Below are 22,828 nucleotides of genomic sequence, written 5' to 3' on the forward strand. Positions count from 1 at the left end.
AGAAATAAGAACGTTGTTGGGGCAAGATTCCTGGGATCTAGATATTCTCACTTTTAGCTTTTTGCCAAGATTCAAAGTTGCAATAATCCCACTCTGCTATGTTCTCAAGCACTTCTCTTTTTTATACTGTTCCAATATGTTGTCTTCTATTTGAAATGAAAAAATGGCTCTCTGCTGTCATTTTTCCCAGTTCATCTTTGCCGTCACTGGTACCTTGTTTATCCGATTCTTTTGCTTTACATGATGATGTGCCTTGTTTATGTGACTGTTTTGCTGTAGAGGATGGGCAAGTGTTCACTTCTTTCTTGTGCTTTAAACTAAGGCACTTTGCTTCATCCATCATTGGCATTGAACATAAATGACAAGGGCACCACTCAGGAAACTGTAAACAAAATCACAGGTTTGGCTATTTACACTGTTAGTTTTAAAGCTTTTAACAAATTTCACTCACAGCAACTGTCTTCTCGCACATGGCATTCCGTACACTGTTATTGGATTTTTACATATCGTATAGACAATGGTCAAATAATTCACATATCAAAACTTTTGTAAAATTTACGCAAAATTAAAAATACGTAACGAAATACGTCTAATACATTTGTACGGAAGACACACAGTTTTTAATAAACAATGTCTTATATCGTCTTACGATATGGATTTCTTGGATTATCACGGATGGGTTTATCATCGTCTACTCATCAGCTTTCTTTTCTCCAATACACTTTCATTGGCAATTCCATTGGGAAATAGCTGCTTTTGCACACAAAGGCTTCGTGATTGGAAATAACTGCCATCCAATTCTCATTGACGCTTGCGTTAGCGGGTGCGCACATCTACATTTAAGCCACAGTAGTGAGCCACACAAGGGGAGATCCCCATTATCACGGGCAGCATTATTTAGAGCATTCCAGGTGCTTCGAGTTCGTTTAAATTTCCAGTCGATGGTGTTCAATTTCGCCATGCTTTGATGGCTCAAACATTTCATATAAATAAGTAAGAATATACATGTATGCGTATTGCCAAGTGGAGTGAAGTTTTGTATCATTGCTGTACATGTAAGTACAAATATCAACTACTTTTTACCCTATACGTGCTGTTATTTACTGTAGCTACTATTTGTGGAGTGTTTCCTTACCCAGCAAAACTGGGGTGCCAAGGTACGACCTGACAGAGGATAAAGAAGCCGCTCATGTAAACCATGCTGATTTAACAGCGACAGGATTGTTGTGTGAAAGAGTTATCAGTAAAGTTTTTAGCCTTTGTGATATTCCACTAAGCATCACTGATAATGTTAGGGCAACTTTCCGAGAAAAGTTGCGAAGAATGGGCAGAAAAATCTCCCGTCTAGGTGGCACAGGTCGTAAAGAGCAATTAAACAAGTGGAAAAAATCTACATGGCCTTTTACTGTTAATACATTTGAATACACTCGGCAGATGAAACGGAAACTTGAACAAGAACTTAACCAACAAGTAGCTAAACGTAGAAAGTGTGAAGAAGAAATTAAAGAACTGAAATCTATAGTCAAAGAACAGAGCAGACAGCCGATAAAGCCACTCTCTGATTGTACCAGACAACAGCAGCATAACCGGCAAAAAGGGATGGTAGGAAATATTCGAAGGACACTAGTACAGTATGAGAAAGAAGGACTCAAGCCTCAGTTATTAGAGTTTGAACAAGTAGATACTGGGAAAAGCATAACTTTAGACATAACAAAAGGTACTTTTTGTAAAGTTGCTAGTTTGCAACATGAAACCCCTTTTACAAGTCAGCGTTCTGTACTTTATATTAAAGATAAATTCACCATCTCCAATGAGGCATACCACGAATTAACTATGGTATCTGACTTACCAAGCTCTCACCAAATAAAAAAGTTAACCAAGACATTAAATTCCAAGTTTAACATAAGGAGTTGTCCGAATGGAGTCACCGGTGTTCAACAAAGTTTAAAATCACGAATCATTCAGCGTTTAACAATATTTGTCCAAAGAGCTTCGAAAGAAGGAGTATCACTTTCTAATACAATCAGAATTAAACTAACAGGTGACGGAACGCGTATAGCCAGAGGACTCAATATTGTAAATGTTGCTTTTACAATTATCGAAGAAGAAAAAAAGGCTTGTTCAGTCTTTGGAAATTATACTGTGGCAATTTTGAAGATTTCAGAAGACTACGAGCAGCTGGCATCTGGCTTAGAAGATATTTTACAGGAAGCATCAGATTTACAGATTGTAAAAATCAATGAACAAATCTTTAAAATCGTTTTTTTTCTAGGAGGTGACTGGAAATTTTTGGCTACAGTTTGTGGCCTGGATGCCGCAAATTCTGAGTTTGCATGCATATGGTGCAAGTGTCCAAGGTTAAAACGAGGAGATCTAAAGCTGGAGTGGTCTATTACTGACCCCAGCAAAGGAGCACGAACCATAGAAGAAATTAAAGAAAAGGTTAAGCTAGGGAAAAAGAACAAAGATAAATTTAACTGCAGTAGAGATCCACTGTTTCCTTTTATTCCAACAGAGAGGGTGGTTATTGACACTTTACATTTGTTTCTTCGCATTTCCGATACGTTGATTGAGCTGTTGATCCGTGACATTTACATTAAAGATAATATTACCAAATCTACAAAGGCTATACCTGGTGGCAGCTACTCTCAGCGTTACGAAGAATTTTTGAATGAGTGCAAAATTCGCTTTAAATGGATCACTGACAAACAGTCAAAAGAACCAATCAAACACAGAGACTTGACGGGACCTGAAAAAGTAAGACTTTTCAAAAGTATTGATATTTCTACTTTGTTCCCTGATCTCCCCAAAGCTAAGAAACTTGGAAAGCTTTGGAACGACTTTTACCCAGTAATCATGGCTATTAATACTGATGAAGTTCATAATACAGCAGAAATTGGAAAAAAAATTAAGGAATGGATGGAACTTTTCCTTTCAATTTATCAGACAAAGGATGTAACTCCATATTTACACGCTTTCGCTATGCATGTGGTCGAATTTTTATCCTTGCACAGAAGTTTAGTAAGGTTCACACAGCAAGGCTTAGAAAAATTGAATGACATTTGTACTAAACATTTCCAACGAGCCTCTAACCACAAAAACATAGATTCACTTATGCAAATGTTACAGAAGCAAAATAGGATTGAGCAGTTAGAAGATGAAGGACATCAAAGAACTAAACGACAGCTAACTTGCAGTGAATGCCAGCAACATGGACATAACAAACGATCATGTACTGCTAAACAAAATTCCAGTAACAACTAGAAGCTTGTATCTGAAACATTTTCTTATCTATAAACTTTGCCTGACGATTAACGGTAGCCGCAGCAACTTCACCTGCAGTGACTGTAAACAAGATATCAGTAATGTTGTAATTCTAACAAATACATGAACTTTCTCAGTATCATAAAATGTAAGTCACAAGTTATGATAAAATACAACAGGGTCTTTACCAAATGTGTCTGGTAAACCGTAATTAAATACAAAACTAAACGTTAGTGTATACCCTGGGTCAATTGTACAGCAGCGTGGGCCATTGTCAGTAGGAACATAGTCTACCAGTTTCCTGCTCTTTTTAAGACAGAAATCAACAGTGTCACACACCACAAACCCGTAATCTCCATTAGCATTGATGCCTCGGACGTGCCAGTTTCGCCCAAGCAACACATCCAGATCTCTGTAGTGCGTTATCTTGTAGTGCTGGACGCCTCCTACTTTCTTGGAACGGATACCAGCCTCCTTTAAACCACCATTAAATAGGAGCATATCAAACGGCATTACCACTTTTATCAACGGTGAAGAAGTTCTGCTGCACAGCAGACCCCTCTTTATCCTCACACCCAAATCCTTATACAAAGAATACGCTTCCATTACTACGTTATCCGACAGCGACGCTTCTAAATGATGTTCATTCGAGTCTTCATTTAAGTCTTCCAGGTCTCCTTCTTCTTTCCACTCATCATATTCATCATCGTATCCTACGTAGTGCACCTTAACCTGACCGTCCCTCCTCTCCAAAATATTTACAGGATAAAGCTGATCCTCCGCCATCGTTCTTTGGCTTCTCTTTGTCCCCCGAGGTAATTTCACAGAGCTTAACTCTTTGTAATTAGATTTATTATACCTCAACTTCCTGGTACGCACCGACCGCTCCATTTTCTTGAGTATCTGTATACAAAAGTTTACGTAAATATTCGATACAAGAATTGTAAGGCTTCATTTGACAAAATGTGTACAATAGTTTTGATATGATCAGTCTTGTTTATAAATTGAATCAGTAAGTGGATGACATGTTGGCTTGTGTTATTTATTGCTTAGTAAGGGCGTGGGATGCATAGTACATATCAACTGTATCAGGTGCCCTCGTGATTTGCCAGGCATGTATACCTACGCCTGCAGGTCTGCAGCTCTGTGGCCCTCATGCTTGGGTGTACGGTACATATCAGCCAAATCATTCGGGCCCATGATTCAACTATTACGTGTGTACATATACACACATATATACACATATTATACATACATACATACATACAGTACCACTCAAATACCATTTGCACATGAGTGCCTACACACGTGTGATTCTGAACACGACCACATGTGTAATTTAAAAATCCATGCAAGAAAAATAAAACACAAGGCTACTATATGCATGTAGCTGTTATGTAAGCATGTTACATAACACTTTCACACCTCAGATCAAAGGAGCCGCCCGGGCTACATTTCGTATGTAGCCCAGTTAGCTGGGCAGTGATTGTATAGACGTTGATGTCGAAATTGATTGTAGGGATCAATTAATACTCACGTGATTAGGATGCACGACTTGGATTTCACTATGAAAACCACTCAATAGCAAAATCAAGTTGAAAAATGAGTTGAAAAATGTTGGGATAAGGTGAAAACATTATGAGTTGAAAAACGTTGGGATAAGGTGAGAACTAGCTGCGGTAGCTTATTCACCGATCTATTTTGCACATTTTCAAGTACGGAAATGCCCCCATCACGAAGCTACCACTCTGCATGGAGTAACCACTTCACAAGCAAGCTTACCTATCTAGGCCTTTAGTAAAATCCTTCATTATCCCATAAATGGCTCAATAGCACTGATTAAAACAACTTGCGTAACAGAAATTCTCTGTGATATCTCTAGGATATGTCCATTCATTGTAACCGAAGGTAACCAGAATGTAGCAGTTGCTGACCCATAATCGAAAATTTTAGGTATGCATATATAATACATCCAGTGGCTGCACTTGTATTGGCTTGGGTGATTTATCGCCCTGTACAGGCTATCAGCCTAATAAGTGTTACATATTAGCTGTAACACGGGGCGTTCGGGCTTTGCCTGATATGTATGCCCTTGGGCAGTCGGGCATACATATCAGGCAAAGCCCTCATGCCTGTGTTACAACTATTACATGTATTACTGAATATCTGTGTTACTGCACAAAGTGATCTATCACAGGCTAATACTAATACTCTTGATTACTATTAGCAAGACAGGTGGCAACAACAAGTATTTTGTTAAAAACAGTCAGTTTGAGTACTCTATATAGACCCTGCATTAAACTTACAAGCAAGTAACTGAAGCATATATTCTTTTTCCAGGTTAAAATACGGGTAAATATTAATTCAATGCAGAGGGAGAGAGTTGGAAATTCTTTGTTTCATTTCTGTAGCCCCAATGGTCAGGTCATAAACATTTGTTTATGATTCAGTAGATATAAGGTCATCATCATTGTTGTCTTCATACATGTATGCATAAATTACTACAGAGCTAAAATCATATCTTTATTCATTTTCCAATGCATAGTAAAATTTTAAGCCAAATCGCAATGCTATAGACTAATGCAAACGGAAGTTATGGCTGTAAATGTAAGTTCCTGTAGTTTACAGTATGTTTGCTGTATAAATCGATTTCCTTGCATGCCCTTCCTATATACAGTCTGGTGCTATAATTCTAAAATTATATACTCACCATGCATAATAATAACTTTCCTTAGAAACTATAGATAATTATAAAATAAAAGGAAGTTGTGGTGGTTTTTTTTTTGCTAAGATGGTCACATATGTGTAATAGTTTTGAACAAAAATACAGTCAGTGAACAATGTAAAAAAAACTATGTCAGTTGAGCTCTCACCTTGCAAATGGATGTTAAAAACATAAATTAGACTAAAATCAACATGTATGGGATACTGTTACATTTCCCTCTGAACTTTCAAATGTTTCTATCTGAACAAGTCACATTACCTGACTTGTTTGACAAATCAGGATTTGAGTGATGTATTTTGATAATGAGGAAGTGGTACTGTAAATAATGTGAATTAAGTTTGATCCACTGTTACAAGTGTACTAGTCTGTCAGCTCCTAGTAAGTACATGAAATTGTGGTTACATGTAAAGTGAAAAGTATAATAGTGTTATTGGCTGTGCGGCACATGTTTCATTTGTACAGACAATCAATATTTGTGAATAAGCACGGAAAAGCAGTTCTCTAGAATATACTTTTATGATGGTCCTGTTAACCAACGTTAAAATGAGCTGGCATAGGCTTTCACTTTTGTTACCATTAAAAGTAAAATGACTTTTACAGCATTCAAAATAATGCCATTTTACACTAAGCTATACTACAAGTGTAATGTTATACTACACTATACATCAGATATATAATTACAAATGTCAAATATTCTCTTGTAGGTTACAAAAGTGGTAATGAAGACAATGAAGGACTCCAGTGATCAAACAGTATCACAGTCAGACACAGGAAAGAATCCTTTGTTAACTCAGCTGAAGTCAATAAATAAAAATTTAGTGGATGTAGAGGTATGTATCATGTAATCTTGTATAGCCTTTCAAATAGGCTGACAATTAAAGTACATATATCGTGTGTCGTGTGGCCCAAGAAGCCGGAGCGCCACACCGTGGGTATATTGACAGGAAGAAAGAAAACGTCATTTTCATACTTTTGTATCTCGGTGATCCCTTATCCGATTGGAACCAAAGTTGCTACGGAGTTGCCCACCAGCCAGGGGAGTCTACATACCAAATTTGAAGGAAATCATGCCAGCCATTTCCAAGATACGAGCTGCCAAAGTTTCGACTTTTTTTTTCTTTTTTTTTTTTTTTTTGTTTTGTTTTCGCACACTTTCAAAAATTGCTATAAATGCAAACGCATACTCCGATTACCTTGAAATTTGGCATACAGAAAGGGAGTCCAAAGCGAATCCTAGCATCACATTTGGTGCAAATCCGATGAATGGTTCGGGAGTTATGACCAATTATTCGTGTAAAACAAGATCAATTTGTTGTCACACCTACAGGGTAAACCGCTTCATGGAATGAGTTGAAAATTGCTATGTAGATGGAGTAACCATTGTAGGAGTGCCTTTTGGCGGTTTGAAAGGAATCAAGATAAAGACCATGGAGATATGACACAAAACCCAACCTGTGTCACAATTACACGATTGATTTTTATGAATAAAAAGTATTAATTTTTACACCTACTAGGCAAATTGCTTAGAGCAATGAGCTGAAAATCAGTGTATAGCTGGAATAAGCTTCATAGAAAGTCCTTGCAGTAGTACAAAAGAATTGGATTACAAACCACTGAGTTATGATTCGAAAGCCAATTCTGTGTAGCAAGTGCGAGATCGAGATACTCTAATAGAACAGTCACCCTAATAGAACATTCAGCTAATCATACAGTACGATAGTAACTGTATAGTAGGGACCACAAAGGAGTAAGCGTGGCCCACAAAATAATATCACCCAAAAATCAGCCTCAATTTTCCCTTACGACGATGAGGCAGTATTGGTGAAGTAAAACTAAGCCCAAACAAGCTTTCAGATCAACCCGAAATACTTTCAACAAGTTGCTACGGAATTTAAAATTTTTTTTGTTCAACGGAATTTTCTACTGACTGACTGAGTAACTGACTGACTGAGTGACTGACTGACTGATTCCTTCAGACAAGCGTAACTCGATAACAGCTAAGGCTACGGGCTTGATTTTTTCACTGCTCGACGTTGCTTCAGCCTGACAGGTGCCTTTTGGCATACCGCAGTACATACAATGCATTCTTCATGGACTTACCAGTGTCCTCCTTTGTGTCCCATTCATCTTTGCTGACAGGGAAAGGTGTCGATTTGGCGCGAGCATGTGATGGCTTCCCTTCGAAACGGAAATCGTCAGTATTTTTCATTGTGACTATTTTGATATGCAGAGGTGCTTTTCAAACAGTTCTTGATTCGTACTGCTGTGTAACAGGTTGAACATAGCCTACAGCGAAGCGTAATGGATACTTCAGACGACAATTAATATGATTGGGGTGTGCGGCACAATTTCTTTCTTTTGGTATTCGTGGATTGTAGAGGTGCTTTTCGAACAGTTCTTGATTCGAAATGCTGTGTAACGGGTTGAACATAGCTGACAACGAAGCGTAATGGATACTTCACTTTTCACACGATAATTGATATAGCTGGGGTGCGCGGAGCCTTTTCAGATGCGGTATGCGTAGGTTCACCAGTCATAATAAAATTATTTACAAAAAAAGTTAACAAATAAGTACACGAAAAAGTTTGGAATTTTCAACTAGAGTAGGGACCATAGCATATCGATAAAAAGTACTGAAACAAGTTGGAGTAATATAAGAAGTGTTATATCCCTACTGTGCTAAATGCACAGTAGGGATATAACACTTCTTATTGTTTTACAGTGATTTAATATCATGGACTACTCCAACTTGTTTCAGTACTTTTTATCGATATGCTATGGTCCCTACTCTAGTTGAAAATTCCAAACTTTTTCGTGTACTTGTTTATTTACTCCATTATAGAATTCTACAAATCATTCTGTAGGGAATTCAGCTGCAAATAGTTTATCTTATAGACAGTTCAGCAAGAAGTAAGTCACCCTATAGAGCTACAAATATATTGCTGTAGTGATTCAGAACATTACAAATCACACTGAAGAGAGTTCAGCTATAAACAAGTCATGCACCCTGGAGAAAGTTCAGCTACAAACCATTCACTCTGTAGAACTTCTGCCACAATCAAGTCTTCATGCAGAGAGTTTAATAACCAAAATCCACCATGTAAAGACTTCAGCTTTACTAACAAGTTACTCTGTAGAGAGATCAGCTAGAAACAAGAGATAGCTCAGCTAGAAAACGTCACCTTGTAGAGAGTTCAGCTACAAACAAATCAAACTGTAGAGAGATCAGTTAGAATAAGCCACCTTGTAGAGGGTTCAGCTGTGAAGTGATCAAGTCAATCAGGCAGTCAGGTGATTTTTTGTAGCCAAACTCTCTGCAGGGTGATTTGTTTGTAACTGAACTCTCTACAGGATGGTTTCTTTGTAGCTGATGTCTCTACAGGTGACTTGTTTCTAGCTGATCTCTCTACAGGATGGTTTCTTTGTAGCTGAACTCTCTACAGGATGATTTTTTCTAGCTGATCTCTTTCTAGGGGACGAGTGATGCCTTCAGACAAGCGTAACTCGATAACGGCTGAGACTACAGGCTTGATTTTTTCACTGTAGAGGTGCCTTTTGACATACCGCAGTATGTACAATGCATTTTCATGGACTTTTTAGTGTCCTCCTTTGTGTCCCATTCATCTTTGCTGATAGCAAAATGTATTGATTTGCAGTAGCACATGATGGCTTCCCTTCATAGCGAAATCGTTTGCATTTTGATTGTGGAGGTGCTTTTCAAACAGTTCTTAATTCGTACTACTGTGTAACAGGTTGAATACAGCTGACAACGAAGCATAATGGATATTTCACTTTTCAGATGATAATTGATATAGCTGGGGTGCGTGCACCATTTCTTTCTTTCAGTATGTGTGGATTGCAGAGGTGCTTTTAAAACTGCTTTTTATCATAGTTTAAGAGTTATTTACAGTTAACACTATGGAAGAGACTTGTAAATGAACATGATAATTTGGACCCCCAGCAGTGGGGTTGGAGGCTTGACCGGGATGTGCTAAGACCAGTTATGACAGATTTAGATGTTGTACCAGACAGTTTGCTGAAGTTTGTGCGGTGCAAATATAAATTGACATCCAAAAACTCTTGTGGAACCAACATATGTTCTTGTCAAAAAAATATTTTGAAGTGTGTAACAGCTTGTGGGGACTGTCGAGGAGAAAGAAAATTGTGAGAATTCAGAAGAGGTTGAAGAAAATGATGATACTGATGAACACATTTTCAACTGTTAAACAGAATTTTATGTACACTATTATAACTGCTATATCAAAACTAACTATAAATCAGGAGATATGTGTATGCTAGAGACCTAGAACAAGGATCTTCGTGGATTTTAAAAACCTCGCTTCGTTCGGTTTTTCGGTTTTTAAAATCCACAAAGATCCAAGGGCATGGTCACTAACTGACTTAAATAATGGGGCCAGTTTTATATGGGCACTTTGGTGGAGTCATTGTGGGTTTAGATAATCTGTTGTTTTGAAATCGTCATTGTATATATAGCCAATGAAATTTGACTTCAAAGTGTGAACACGTGTGGTTGCTTTATGAGAAATGAAGGAGATTGAGTTTATTCCTTACCGTCCCAACAGTAACTTATCAACATGATTGTGTTTTACTGTGGCCTTTTGATTTCATTAAGAAGTAGAGCAGAACACAGACAACTTAGATTTAGGCCTTCTCAAATTGAGCTGTTTGAACCTCCCAATGAAAGGGCATACTTAAACTACACCGAAGATGTGTCTAGAAGGCCTTGTATCTAGAAAGAGCCAAAAGTAGTGGTGCATTATCAAAATGTTGATACTCCTCCTGAAAGGTGCTTAATAAGGTTGTATAAATTTTACATGTCTGGGTGCCCTAAGAATCGACCTGATGATGCATTTTATTTGAAGCCACTTGTTTGTCCAAAAGGAGACTGTTGATTTAGTACTGTTCCTATTGGACACAACATGTTTTAGAAGATGGTCCCAAATTTATTCAAATCTGCTGGTATTGATGGTTATTCTACAACCACTCTTTAAAGGTAACCACTGCAACTCGTTTGTTTGAGGCAGGGGTTGATGAACAGCTTATTACACAAAGAACTGGACATTCCAGCACAGCTGTTAGGTCTTATAAACAGATTGGTGAAAAGCTGCGGCCACTCACTTCAGATGTTCTTAATAATACTGCTTCTGGTACTAATAACGTGCTAGATGATGTTGATTGAAAGGATATGATTCAGAAAACGAAAAATGATGGTGGCTCCAAGGGAAGAAGAAAATAAAATGCCAAACATGACCTTTGCTGGAGCTTCGAATTTTACAATTAACATTAATTAAAAGTGATAATGTAAATGAATATGTGTACACATTAGATACTTCCCTTGTACAGTTTTATCCTATTCACTGCAGTTGTAACTTCATCCTTTTTCACTGTACTTGTAATTTCATCCTTTTCCACTGCACCCGTTTTTTTTTTACTGCACTTGTAATTTTCCTTTACTGAACATGGTAACCTGCATCATTTTGACATAACGTAAAACCCACAATCACTTCCCTTTAAGTATAATTCAAGCCCACAATCGAATTCCTTTTGGCATGCTTATAAAATGAATGGAATGGTTGCAATGCTGTTGGTTTGGGTGACTAGTCACCCACTGTGGGCTATTAGCCTGCATGTGCTGGAAGAGCATAGCAAATCAATGATCAAAAGTGAGATTTGCAATTCCTGAGGTCTTTCTGCTAGCAGGTCTCTAACCATTTCAAGGACCTGCTAGCAGGTCTCTTAGTAGATTTTTAAAGACCTCATTATCTCAAAGATCAAAGGGAATTATGCATACCGTTATCTAACAGATATTAGTTCCTTTGGTCATCAGTTACTTTTAGTTTGATTCATGGACATGTCATATTTGTATAGCCAAGCTTTTTTTACATGGGGTATTACTGTATTACAAATCATATAATACTCTGACTTTTTTAGGCACGTTAAAGAACATCCTATGGGGATACACTCTAAAACAAGATAGCAGCAATTTAAACATCAAAGTAAAACAGTCTTAGATGTGATATTTGTTAGAAGGTGGTCTTTATAAAGTGGTGACCACTGACTGAAATTACCTAATTACTGTTCCATTCCACCATTGCAGTCCACCATTCCAGTCCATTATTCCATTCCACTGAATCCAGTGTCAAAGGCTCTGGTATGTATTTAGGTAATTTGTTTATGTTTTGTGGTAACCACAAAGATAAACAGTGATGGTTCAGGCCCTAACCCACTTGTCTGACTAGCAACTTTGAGTTAAGTGTACAATCTCACAACATTGGCTTTACTAGCTCTACTTTTAGTGGAGTATACACATGTATAACTTCAGAGCTTGCTCCCCTTTTGCAAGCCAATTTACATCGCATTGTTTCTTTGTCTAGTGAGAAAGGTGCCTCTTCTTGGCTATCAGTGCTTCCCATTGAAGAACATGGATTTACACTCCATAAAGATGCTTTTAGGGATGCATTGTGTTTGTGTTATGGATGGTTGCCCAGTGGCTTACCTGCTAAGTGTGTGTGTGGTCATGGCTTCACTGTTGATCATGCAATGAACTGTGCATCTGGTGGTTTCCCTACTCTATGTCATAATGAACTTAGGGATTTCACCACAGCTGCTTTGTCTGAAGTGTGGCAATTGAGCCAGTGTTACAACCCCTATCTTTTCACAGCTAATGTTGAGGATGATGCCTGGATGTCAGTGTGCAAGGATTTTGGGGAAACTGTCATCAAAATACTTTCTTTGATGCAAGAGTTTTTAATTCCACTGCTCCTAGTTATCATAACACCGCAGTTTCTTCTCTATATAAAAGGTATGAGTGTGACAAACAGTGTAAGTGTGACAAACAGTGTAAGTGTGAGCAGTGTGTAAGGAATGTTGCAATGGGCTCTTTCACTCCTTTGGTATTCTCTACTTTTTGGGGAATGGGAGGTGCGGCCACTACTGCTTACAAGAAGTTGGCATCTCTGCTTGCTGCAAAGAGAGACCTGAGTGTAGTGTCCTGGATTAGATGCTCTACCAGTTTTTTTCTTTACTGAGGTCAGCTGGAACCTGCTGGTCAGCTGGAACCTGCTTGCGTGGACGTATCGTGGCAGCCTAGTGACTATCGGAGCACTTGACTTTGCAATATCTAAGGGTCAGGTGGTACTTCCATCACATGTACTTTGAATTGTTGTTTATTTACTTGTTATATAAAAAAAACTTGTAGAGACCTACAATCGGGTATCGTCGGTTAACTATTGGTAAAACAGGGTAACAATATATCGGATATCGGTTTTCCCTAAAATGTGGGAATCGGTACAACACTAGTATCTGATGACACCATTTTCCATGCTTGAGCAATCCACCCGATGGATTTAAGAATGTTTACTGATTGTACAACATCGTAAGCCAAGGAACAGGGAAAGTACATGGCGTCGCGAAAGCTTATGATAATATACTTTGAAAGTTTTAATATTGCTAAAATCAAGAGGCTGAAGAACTGCAGTTGTATTTGCAGGTAGAAATGCTATCTTGATGTTGCTGTATTTACCAACTAAATCCCCAAGATAACAACCAGCATTATCTATAAGCAAAATAATTGAACAAGATTCCTGCTTCAAGCTACTATTTAACTTTTTGAGAACGGTGTACATAATCTCTCCACACATCCATGCATTGTTTTGACTAAAGTAAGCAGTGTTGGGAGTAACGCGTTACTTATGTAACGCGTTACGTAATATTATTACTTTTGTGGTAACAAAGTAATATAACGAAATACGCTATGAAAACAGGTAATATAACGCAAGATACTTTACTTACAAACGTAACGCGTTACCTAAGTAATATAATTACTGTTACGAGTCTAATATGACGTAATATTATTACTAAAAGTAACGAAGTTAGTAATCTCGTTAGTAATCCTCTGAGTAACGCCTAACCACAACGAAGTGACGAGGCCTACTGAATGAAGCTTATTCACTAGCTTCTTACTTATAACCAAGATTGCACATTAATCATGTCACGTGATAAGGTGGTAGTTTCACACGTGACAGCTTAAGGCTGTGGACACAAAGTAATATAATATGTAATATTATTACAGTTACTTTATTTTATGGGTAATATGTAACTGTAACTAAATAGTTCTGTTGCAAGTAATATGTAATATGTAACTAGTTACTTTTACAAAGTAACTTGCCCAACACTGAAAGTAAGTTACTGGTAAGTGTGCTTTGTTGACGTGTTTAAAGCATCGAGGGTTTGCTGATGTCCAGACTTAGATAGGCTTTTCTTTATCACCAGCAGCATCCACAAATAAAGCCACAGTTACTCTTACCTTATGTTTCTTTCCTCCATGACAAGCTTTTCCTTTTTCAGCCAGTCCTTTTTCAGGCAAGGTCTCCAAAAGCATCCTGTTTCATCAACTTTCCAAATGTTTTAGGCTCTGTATCCCTTTAATATTTCAGGCAACTTTCCTTCCATGGCTCATCCATTTTACCTGACACTTCCCCTGATTCATCACAAATAACCATCTTCTTGATGTTATGTTTAGCTTTCCACTTTTCTAACCAATCATTAGATGCTTTAAAGTCAGCAGAGTTGGGGTCGTTACACTAAAACTGTAACTAGTTACATATTACTCATTACTTTTACGTGACGTAGTGCACTACAGTTACATATTACTTACTGAAAAAAGTAGCGAGTAGTAATATCAAGACTCACGGTAGTGAGTCGCGCGGCCAGTAAAGCAGAAACGCGCGCCGCAGACAATAAATGACGTGACCACTACGTGAGGATTTTACATGAACGAACGTTGTCAAATTCGGCCTTCCTGTAATCCACCCGTCACTTACGCTATCCCTCTGAAACTCTGGAGTTGAACTCATTGTGTCACTAGTAACTACCACACAAGCAGTGAAGCAAATCCATGCCGATTGTTTCGTGATCGAGGTTGCCGACATCTAAGGGGAAGTTTCGTTTTTTTTATTTTTTATTTTTTTTTTTATCGCATGCGGTTAGACGCAACCGCAGGTGTATGCCTTGCGTTCCTTTGTGCATTCCGAACATTCATCGCCCTGTTATCGCTTCAGTATTCACTCAATCACCTCAAGATTCACATCATTGATTTCACCATACATGATTACCCTACAGTCGTGATTTCAGCACCAAACAAAGTTTCAGTCGTCCTCAGTCGACCTAGAGGCCAAATACAAATCCCAGATTGTTGTTTTCCGCAATACTCGCTTGGCATGTAGGGCAATGTGTCTTTAAACTGTTCTGAAAGTTTCGTTCAGATTGAAACATTTGTTTTCGAGAATGGCTAGTTTGAAATTTGAATTTAGTCGCCCCCATGTCATTTGCTCTCTAAGAATTTTACTCGGAATTTAAAGAATGACGCAGAGCACAACTGCGGTCACTGGGTATTGATGAACTGGCGCTCTATGTAGTTAATCAGTACATATAGCCACCAAGAAGTGTGCTGCCATAGATTATAGTCCATAGATATAATCTATGGTGCTGCATACCATCCTTTGTTTTGAAATTAGTCGCCCCCACATAATTTGTCCTCTAAGGGCGCGGCTTAAAGAATGACACAAGAGTACAACTATGGTTACCAGTTGTTGACACAAGCTGTGAGTAATTAGCACATGTAGCTAACTTAAAAGGAAGTGTGCAAAATCGCCTAATACAATTGTCACCATGCATTATTGCATTTTATAGCACCCCCACACAAAATTACACATGTAATTACAACATATACAGAGGAGACACATGAATACCAAACACTTTTCACAACAATAATGTAAGAATTGTACAATAATGACTGTAATATAACTGCTATGCAAATGTTTTCCAGTGGCCCGCCATGGTAGCAAGTCTCACATGACGGCATGTATATTCATCCAAACACAATGGGAGTAACGAGTAAGTATGATGACAACAAGTCGGTATGACTCCATTTGTAGAATCCAGATGAGTGGGTGTGGCTCCAGTATGTCTAAACAGTTAACAAACATTCCTGTTATAAATACGTGCTAGAGTTGCAATATAATAGTATAGTATTTAAATGCAATAATACATAGTCTCCATTGCATCATTATCAAACGACACTAAGTGGAGGATATTGTTGCATCTCTAGTATGTACACTCTATCAGTACAACCTATCTTAATGGCCACTAGTATAGAAAGACAACCACTCTTGAAAAGCCAATTCCAATTGAGAATTTATACACTGTTACCTGCTGAATGAGTGAAGGTGGCAATAAACAAGTTCCACCGTAATTTATACACGTGATCTGATCCTGTATATTCTGTCAGTGGATGAGATCCACTTGGCCAGGACAAAATGTGACTCAAGTGCCCTGGATGATCCATACTCAACCAACTTATGACCCAGTGGCACAATGGAACTGACTATTTATAGAGAATACAATTATATTTATTTCTAAGATGTGTGGATGTGTGTACACATTACAACACATTACATGTACATACAAGACATGCTACGTACTGTTTTAGCATTTCAAGTCACCACATTATACACGTACCAGTCAACAATGCTTCATAGTGCCCATCAGTAAACCTGAAGAAAAGTTACGAAAAATAAAAATTCACATAAGTACAATGAAACCTCATTAATATGGCAGGCTGTGGGACCAAAAAAATTGGCCTGAATAACAAGGTGGCCTTATTAATGAGGTCATAAGTAATGCTTAGCTATATTTGGGACCTACTAGAGGTGGCCAATATAATGAGGTGGTCTTATTAAAGAGGTGGCCACTAAGTGAGGTTTCACTGTACATATAGTTCACAATATTGTTAATGGTTAACAATATACACTGAAACCTGCAGGTCACTTCTTGTGGAAGATTGCTCTCTACACAAAATGACACATTCAGAGATTGTATTTAGATGGATGATACAGTAACGCATTGTGACTTCAATACTCGTGATGTGTCACTGCTAGGCAGCAACCATATACACGGCACTGCCACATCACACTTGCTCGCACACACAATTTTGCTAAAGATTTTACAAATTGATAATTAAGGGGTGTGGCAACTAGCTGTTTCGCTCGCAAGACTGTGTGGCAGCTGTTTCCCTTCTGTACAAGTGGCCACCAAGACAGGTCCACTGTGGATGAAAGCCAGGCATTAGATATTTGGTATTTCATGTGTTGAAGACATTCCAGGGCTTCTGGTAGTCTCAAATCTCACCACAGTTTAACTCAGGCAGTGTTGTGGTCACCACTAAACTACTGGAATGCTGTGTTATGTTCATCTTATGCTTGGCTACTATATTGTAGAACTGAAATGGATACTCTGAAAAATATATCCTATGGATAATGACTTCATCACTTTCTTCATCAGGAGCTTATAAGGACCAATAGTGAAACTTTTTACACTTGTAGCTGACAGTCAACTGCCTATGTCTGAAGCAGTGCTTTTGGTGCTCTAACAGATTGGCTGCCCCCTTGCTGCCAGCACTCACTGTCTCATACGCTGTCATACACTAAATCCATCTCTATAGCCAGTTAGAACAGCATGCTTCTTACCTTTTTTTAAGGCCGCATAATGCAGCCACCTCTTTAAAAGGCAAGGTTAGAAAATTTTGTCCCTGCGGCCTGAATAATGACCAGTTTTCACTGTACTATTAGTGATTAGTGATCATGGGGGATTATTTATTAAGATACTAAGATATACAAACGCTACAACCTCTAAATATAGCAGTAAATTTTTTACCCTGGTCCAATGTCTCGTAATAATCGTGACTTCGTGAGAGACTCTACTGTGACAAATACATGTTTATCATGATATGTGCTAATCGCCTTTTTACAATTAAGTTTTACAACACAAATACATGTATAGTTAAACTCACCAATTGCGACTAAATCCCTTCAACATGAAAAGACAAGTAATGAGACAACCTTGGAGACAACACTACAGCCACACAAGCCTATTCTGGTGCGTTTATTTAGTAGTAATATAAATTTTAAAGGCGTTTATTTACAACAGGACATAATTACGCGCCCCTCTATTGTCTCTGTACATACTTGCCTTTTCTTTGCTATTCTCATTTCATTTCACAAGATCTCTTGGCAGGGGCGTAGCTTCTTCACTTGAATTAGTCAATGCTTGAAGTAGATCGAGATACTCTAATAGAACAGTCACATTTCTACAAGTGCCATATTTTTATATTGTAAAGTCTGTAAGTAGCTAGTAATTTAAACTATACAATCCGATGCTAAGCAGAAGTTGTAACTATGCTAAATATTGATTGCTGTGTTACAGCTGTTTTGTGACTGCTCTAATAGAGTATCTTGATCGTTTCAATGCAGTACAAGATGAAAGGCAAAGTGTTGTTAAAGGTTTACTAGTTAAAATGGGTGTTAGTTGACTGCAGTTGCATGCCACTAACAGGGCCGTCCAGAGAAATTAGAGGGCCCAGGGAAAAGAGTTAAAGAGGGGCCCAGGGGCAAGGAAGGGTCTAGATCCTGACTGCTCTATTAGAGTATATCGATCTTTCTTTAAACAGGTATTCAAGTGGCCCCTTTCGGGCTGTGATAGGGGGCAAAATACCCCAGCTACCCCCAATGTGGGCGGCCCTGGCCACTAAAATTACAGTTATATTTTAATATTCTGTCACTGTAATCTGGGGTTTCTGTCAAAACCATGGAAACTCACCTACTGTTATCAACAGTGCATTGCTTATTCTAACAAAAAGTATTGAAATCCCATCCAAAAACAGCTTATAGCTGTAAAAAAAGTGCACGTCCAAGTAAAGCAGAGTTAACTGCGACAAAAAGTAATGATATCATAATGCGGCCATGTGCGAGGTGTGCAAGTTGTAAAATTAATATTAGCTAATCAGATAATACAATGTTATTGTTAAAGTGTTAATGAGAACTATGTGATGCTGCTAGTTTTTAAGTGTGTGAGCATCTTCATAAATGCCACATAAATTTAATTCTCAATAAAGCAATGTGTATAGATTCTCTGATAGTAATAAATAGTTTGAGTTTGGCCGCCTTTCCTGTATACAGCAATGCTACGAACAAAGGAAAGGTGGCCAAACTCAAACTATTTATTACTATCAGAGAATCTATACACATTGCTTTATTGAGAATTAAATTTATGTGGCATTTATGAAGATGCTCACACACTTAAAAACTAGCAGCATCACATAGTTCTCATTAACACTTTAACAATAACATTGTATTATCTGATTAGCTAATATTAATTTTACAACTTGCACACCTCGCACATGGCCGCATTATGATATCATTACTTTTTGTCGCAGTTAACTCTGCTTTACTTGGACGCGCACTTTTTTTACAGCTATAAGCTGTTTTTGGATGGGATTACATATTACATTTGTTCGTTACAAACTATAAAGTAAGTCCAACCTTCTAAATACAAGCTACCAGCCTACAACTACAAGTGACACGAGCGAGACACATGTTTCTCTGGTGTAGTTCAGCCACAAATACATACTTTGTTGTTGTATCTTGGCCTCAAGGGCACTCCCCATACACTATCATTCTTTGTCCATGCCTATAACGCTATCTCCAGTCTTGTCTGGACCCAAAATGCAATCAATCACGTGCCTGGATACAATGCGCCTTAAAAGGAAGTAACGCATTAAATCCGTTACAATTTCTGAATGTAATATCCATTACATATTACTCGCTACTTTGTCATGTAACGCATTATATTACTCGTTACTGTAAAAGTAATGTTATTACATAACGCGTTACCCCCAACTCTGAAAGTCAGTAACGTTAAGATGCTCTACTATTAGTTTAGGATTCTCTATTAGTGTAGGACCATCAGGATAAATATTCTTGAGTACTGCAACTAAGTACCATTCATACAGTGCATTAGGAAAAAGGAGATTTCCTACTTCGCTGCACAGAATGGTATGCATTAGCAAATGCATTACTTTTATATTGGAAGCCTTTTCTTTCAAAATGCTGTACACTTCTGTTTTACTACAATCAAATTTTCAACCAGACTTCTTGCATTGCTTTTTGGATTTTTTTTCAGCTTCCTTATAACTAATTCATATCTAGTCTTCAATTTCGCTTCATTCTGTCCTTCGTAGCATGTTCCATAGCAACCTTCAGTGACAGTTGTTGGCACATGTGATCAAACAGTTCCAATCCTGCAACGAGTCCTACAACAGGATGGCTAGCCAGGTTGAAGGCAGTGATTGTTATGAATTTCATTCATATATTACAGGATATCATGCTTACAAAGACGGTTGGATCCCTAGAATAGGTGAAGTATTATTACTGAAATGGGAGCCTGAAAACAAAGTGGACAAGAATGCAATTGCTGTAGAGGGGAAGTTGGCGGATATGGTCCCAACAATTTATTGAGATAACTTGTGTATATCGTCTATTTGGCCTACAGAAAAGTGTTGATATGGAAAATTAATGCCTCAGTATGGCTTTGATGCTTGAAGAAGACGACGAACCTGATTGAAGATAAAAGGAAATGCAGGGCGTACACTCGTTGGAGCCCCAAAAAGCAAATCCCACCGGTGAGTTTGTTGTGCTTAAAAACAATTGTGAAGAACTTACAGAATATATCACTTGTAACATTCTTCAGTTTCAGATACATGTTTCTGACTCCCTGTATTTACAGGCCTAGCCTTCTCACAGGTCCCTAATGGAATAGCACAGTGTAATGTAGCTAGTCATGTGTCTGTTCTTAGAGGTGCATTTATATACTGTAAGAATCTATGAGAAATGTACGTGATTGTCTGCAATACCTGCTTTCAGGGGTTTGGTAGCATACAATCTGTATTGGAGAAAATTGTCCACATTACGGAGGTTTCCGCAATTCGGGAAGCCTGTTAAGAGAGGTTCCACTGTAAGTGTTGATTCCTGGTAACGTGTGATGGCTTCAATGTTTTAATTTCCACTGTGTGACTGTAATTGCAACTCTGTATAGCAAGTGAAATATAGCTGAAATTACAGCAAAATAGTCACTTTGCATTTCCACCATATGTGGCCATCTCAGCATAAACCTGCCTAGTTTACACAAGCATGCATTTTGAGAAAGATGAAATTTGTGAAATTACACATGGTACAAACACAAAATACACAAGTTTAAATTGAGCCATTACTCAGGGAAGCCAATCTCACCTGCTCATGGAGAGTTCAAAAATCGTTTCATTTCTCTAGCCCCAATGGTATGTGTGTCATGTGGATTTGTTTATGGTGCAGGAAACGCAAACAAGATTGTTGTCATTTCTCAATAAAACCGCCTTAATACATGGATGCACAAGTGACTACAGGGCTAAGGACACCTTTGTTGATTTGCCAATCCAATGTGAACACTTAAAGCCAAATCCCAACATTGTAGACTAATGCAAACAGAAGTTATGGGTTTGATTGTAAGTGCCTGTAGTTTATTTTCATTGTAGTAGTACAAATTGATTTTCTATTCCTACCTACTTACAATTCTAAAACTGCTCACCACAATAAGCTGATCCATTCCTTGAACACTGTAGATAATACTGAGAAATAAAAAAGAAATCCGGCACTTGCACAAACTAGGCGAGTTTTGGCTGAGATGGTCACATTATTGTCTAACCACACTGTGTAAATACATAAAATGGCCTCATATACTTGTTGACAAACTAGTTTCTACATATGCGTTATGCACTTTGCTACTATCTGATTTTGTTATTGTGAATGATTAGTGCAGTAATTTATAATATGGGGTGTGAACTGTGTGAATCAAGTTGAGCCTATGCTCTTCTAAAAACCAGGTGTCTAGCTCATCTGGAATTAAGCTATGTACGTATGCATACTACATACTATGCTATTACTTAATGTAGTTAATTGTGTATATAGCTATAGGTCAATTAATTAGTTACTGTAATGTTCATGGAACGCTTCGTTGCTTGTTCATGGAGAATATGATGGCGCAAGTTGCATCTTGGTAGAGTACTGCATTCATACGTTATGATCATTTTACAAGTATACAGAAAAATTTGGAATTTTCAACTAGAGTAGGGACCATAACACACCGATAAAAAATACTGAAACAAGCTGTGATATTAAATCACAGTAAAACAATAAGAAGTGTTATATCCCTACTGTGCATTTCCATTATGGTATCTTGAGCACAGTAGGGATATAACACTTCTTATTGTTTTACTGTGATTTAATATCGTGCACTAATCCAGCTTGTTTCAGTACTTTTTATCGATGTGTTATGGTCCCTACTCTAGTTGAAAATTCCAAATTTTTCTGTGTACTTGTTTAACTTTTTTTGTAAATAATTATTATGACTGGTGAACCCACGCATACCGCATCTGAAATGGCGCCTCGTGTCCCAATTATCATCTGAAAAGTGAAGTATCCATTATGCTTCGTTGTCAGCTATGTTCAACCCGTTACGCAGCATTTCAAATCAAGAACTGTTCAAAAAGCACCTCTGTAATCCACGCATTCTGAAAAAAAATGGTGCCGTACGCCCCAGTTATATCAATTATCATCTGTAAAGTGAAGTATCCATTACACTTTGTTGTCAGCTATGTTCAACCTGTTACACAGCAGTATGAATCAAGAACTGTTTGAAAAGCATGTCTGCTATCAAAATAGCCACTATGAAAAATACGGACGACTTCCGTTACAAAGGGAAGCCATCACGTGCTATCGCCAAATCAACACTTTTCTCTGTCAGCAAAGATGAATGGGAGACAAAGAAGGACACTGGTAAGTCCATGAAGAATGCATTATACATACTGTGGTATGCCAAAAGGCACCTGTCGGGCTGAAGCGATGTTGAACAGTGAAAAAGTCAAGCTCGTAGCCTTAGCTGTTATCCAGT

General features: G+C 38.0%; 1 protein-coding gene and 1 long non-coding RNA gene across 2 annotated transcripts in view; one reads left to right on the top strand and one right to left on the bottom strand.

Annotated features, from left to right (window-relative positions):
- LOC136256336 (uncharacterized) overlaps positions 1–22,828 on the top strand; it is a 78,912-nt gene that overhangs the window by 45,483 nt on the left and 10,601 nt on the right. Inside the window, exon 9 of the mRNA XM_066049269.1 lies at positions 6,694–6,819. Coding sequence (XP_065905341.1) covers positions 6,694–6,819 — 126 coding nt within the window. The remainder of the gene's footprint in view (positions 1–6,693; positions 6,820–22,828) is intronic.
- On the bottom strand, positions 15,757–17,896 carry LOC136256217 (uncharacterized). Its single transcript, XR_010701379.1, has 2 exons — positions 16,492–17,896; positions 15,757–15,977 (listed from the first exon to the last, which is right to left on the bottom strand). It is a non-coding gene; the product is annotated as an uncharacterized lncRNA (long non-coding RNA).

Source organism: Dysidea avara, chromosome 5, assembly GCF_963678975.1.
Source record: "Dysidea avara chromosome 5, odDysAvar1.4, whole genome shotgun sequence".
NCBI lineage: Eukaryota > Metazoa > Porifera > Demospongiae > Dictyoceratida > Dysideidae > Dysidea > Dysidea avara.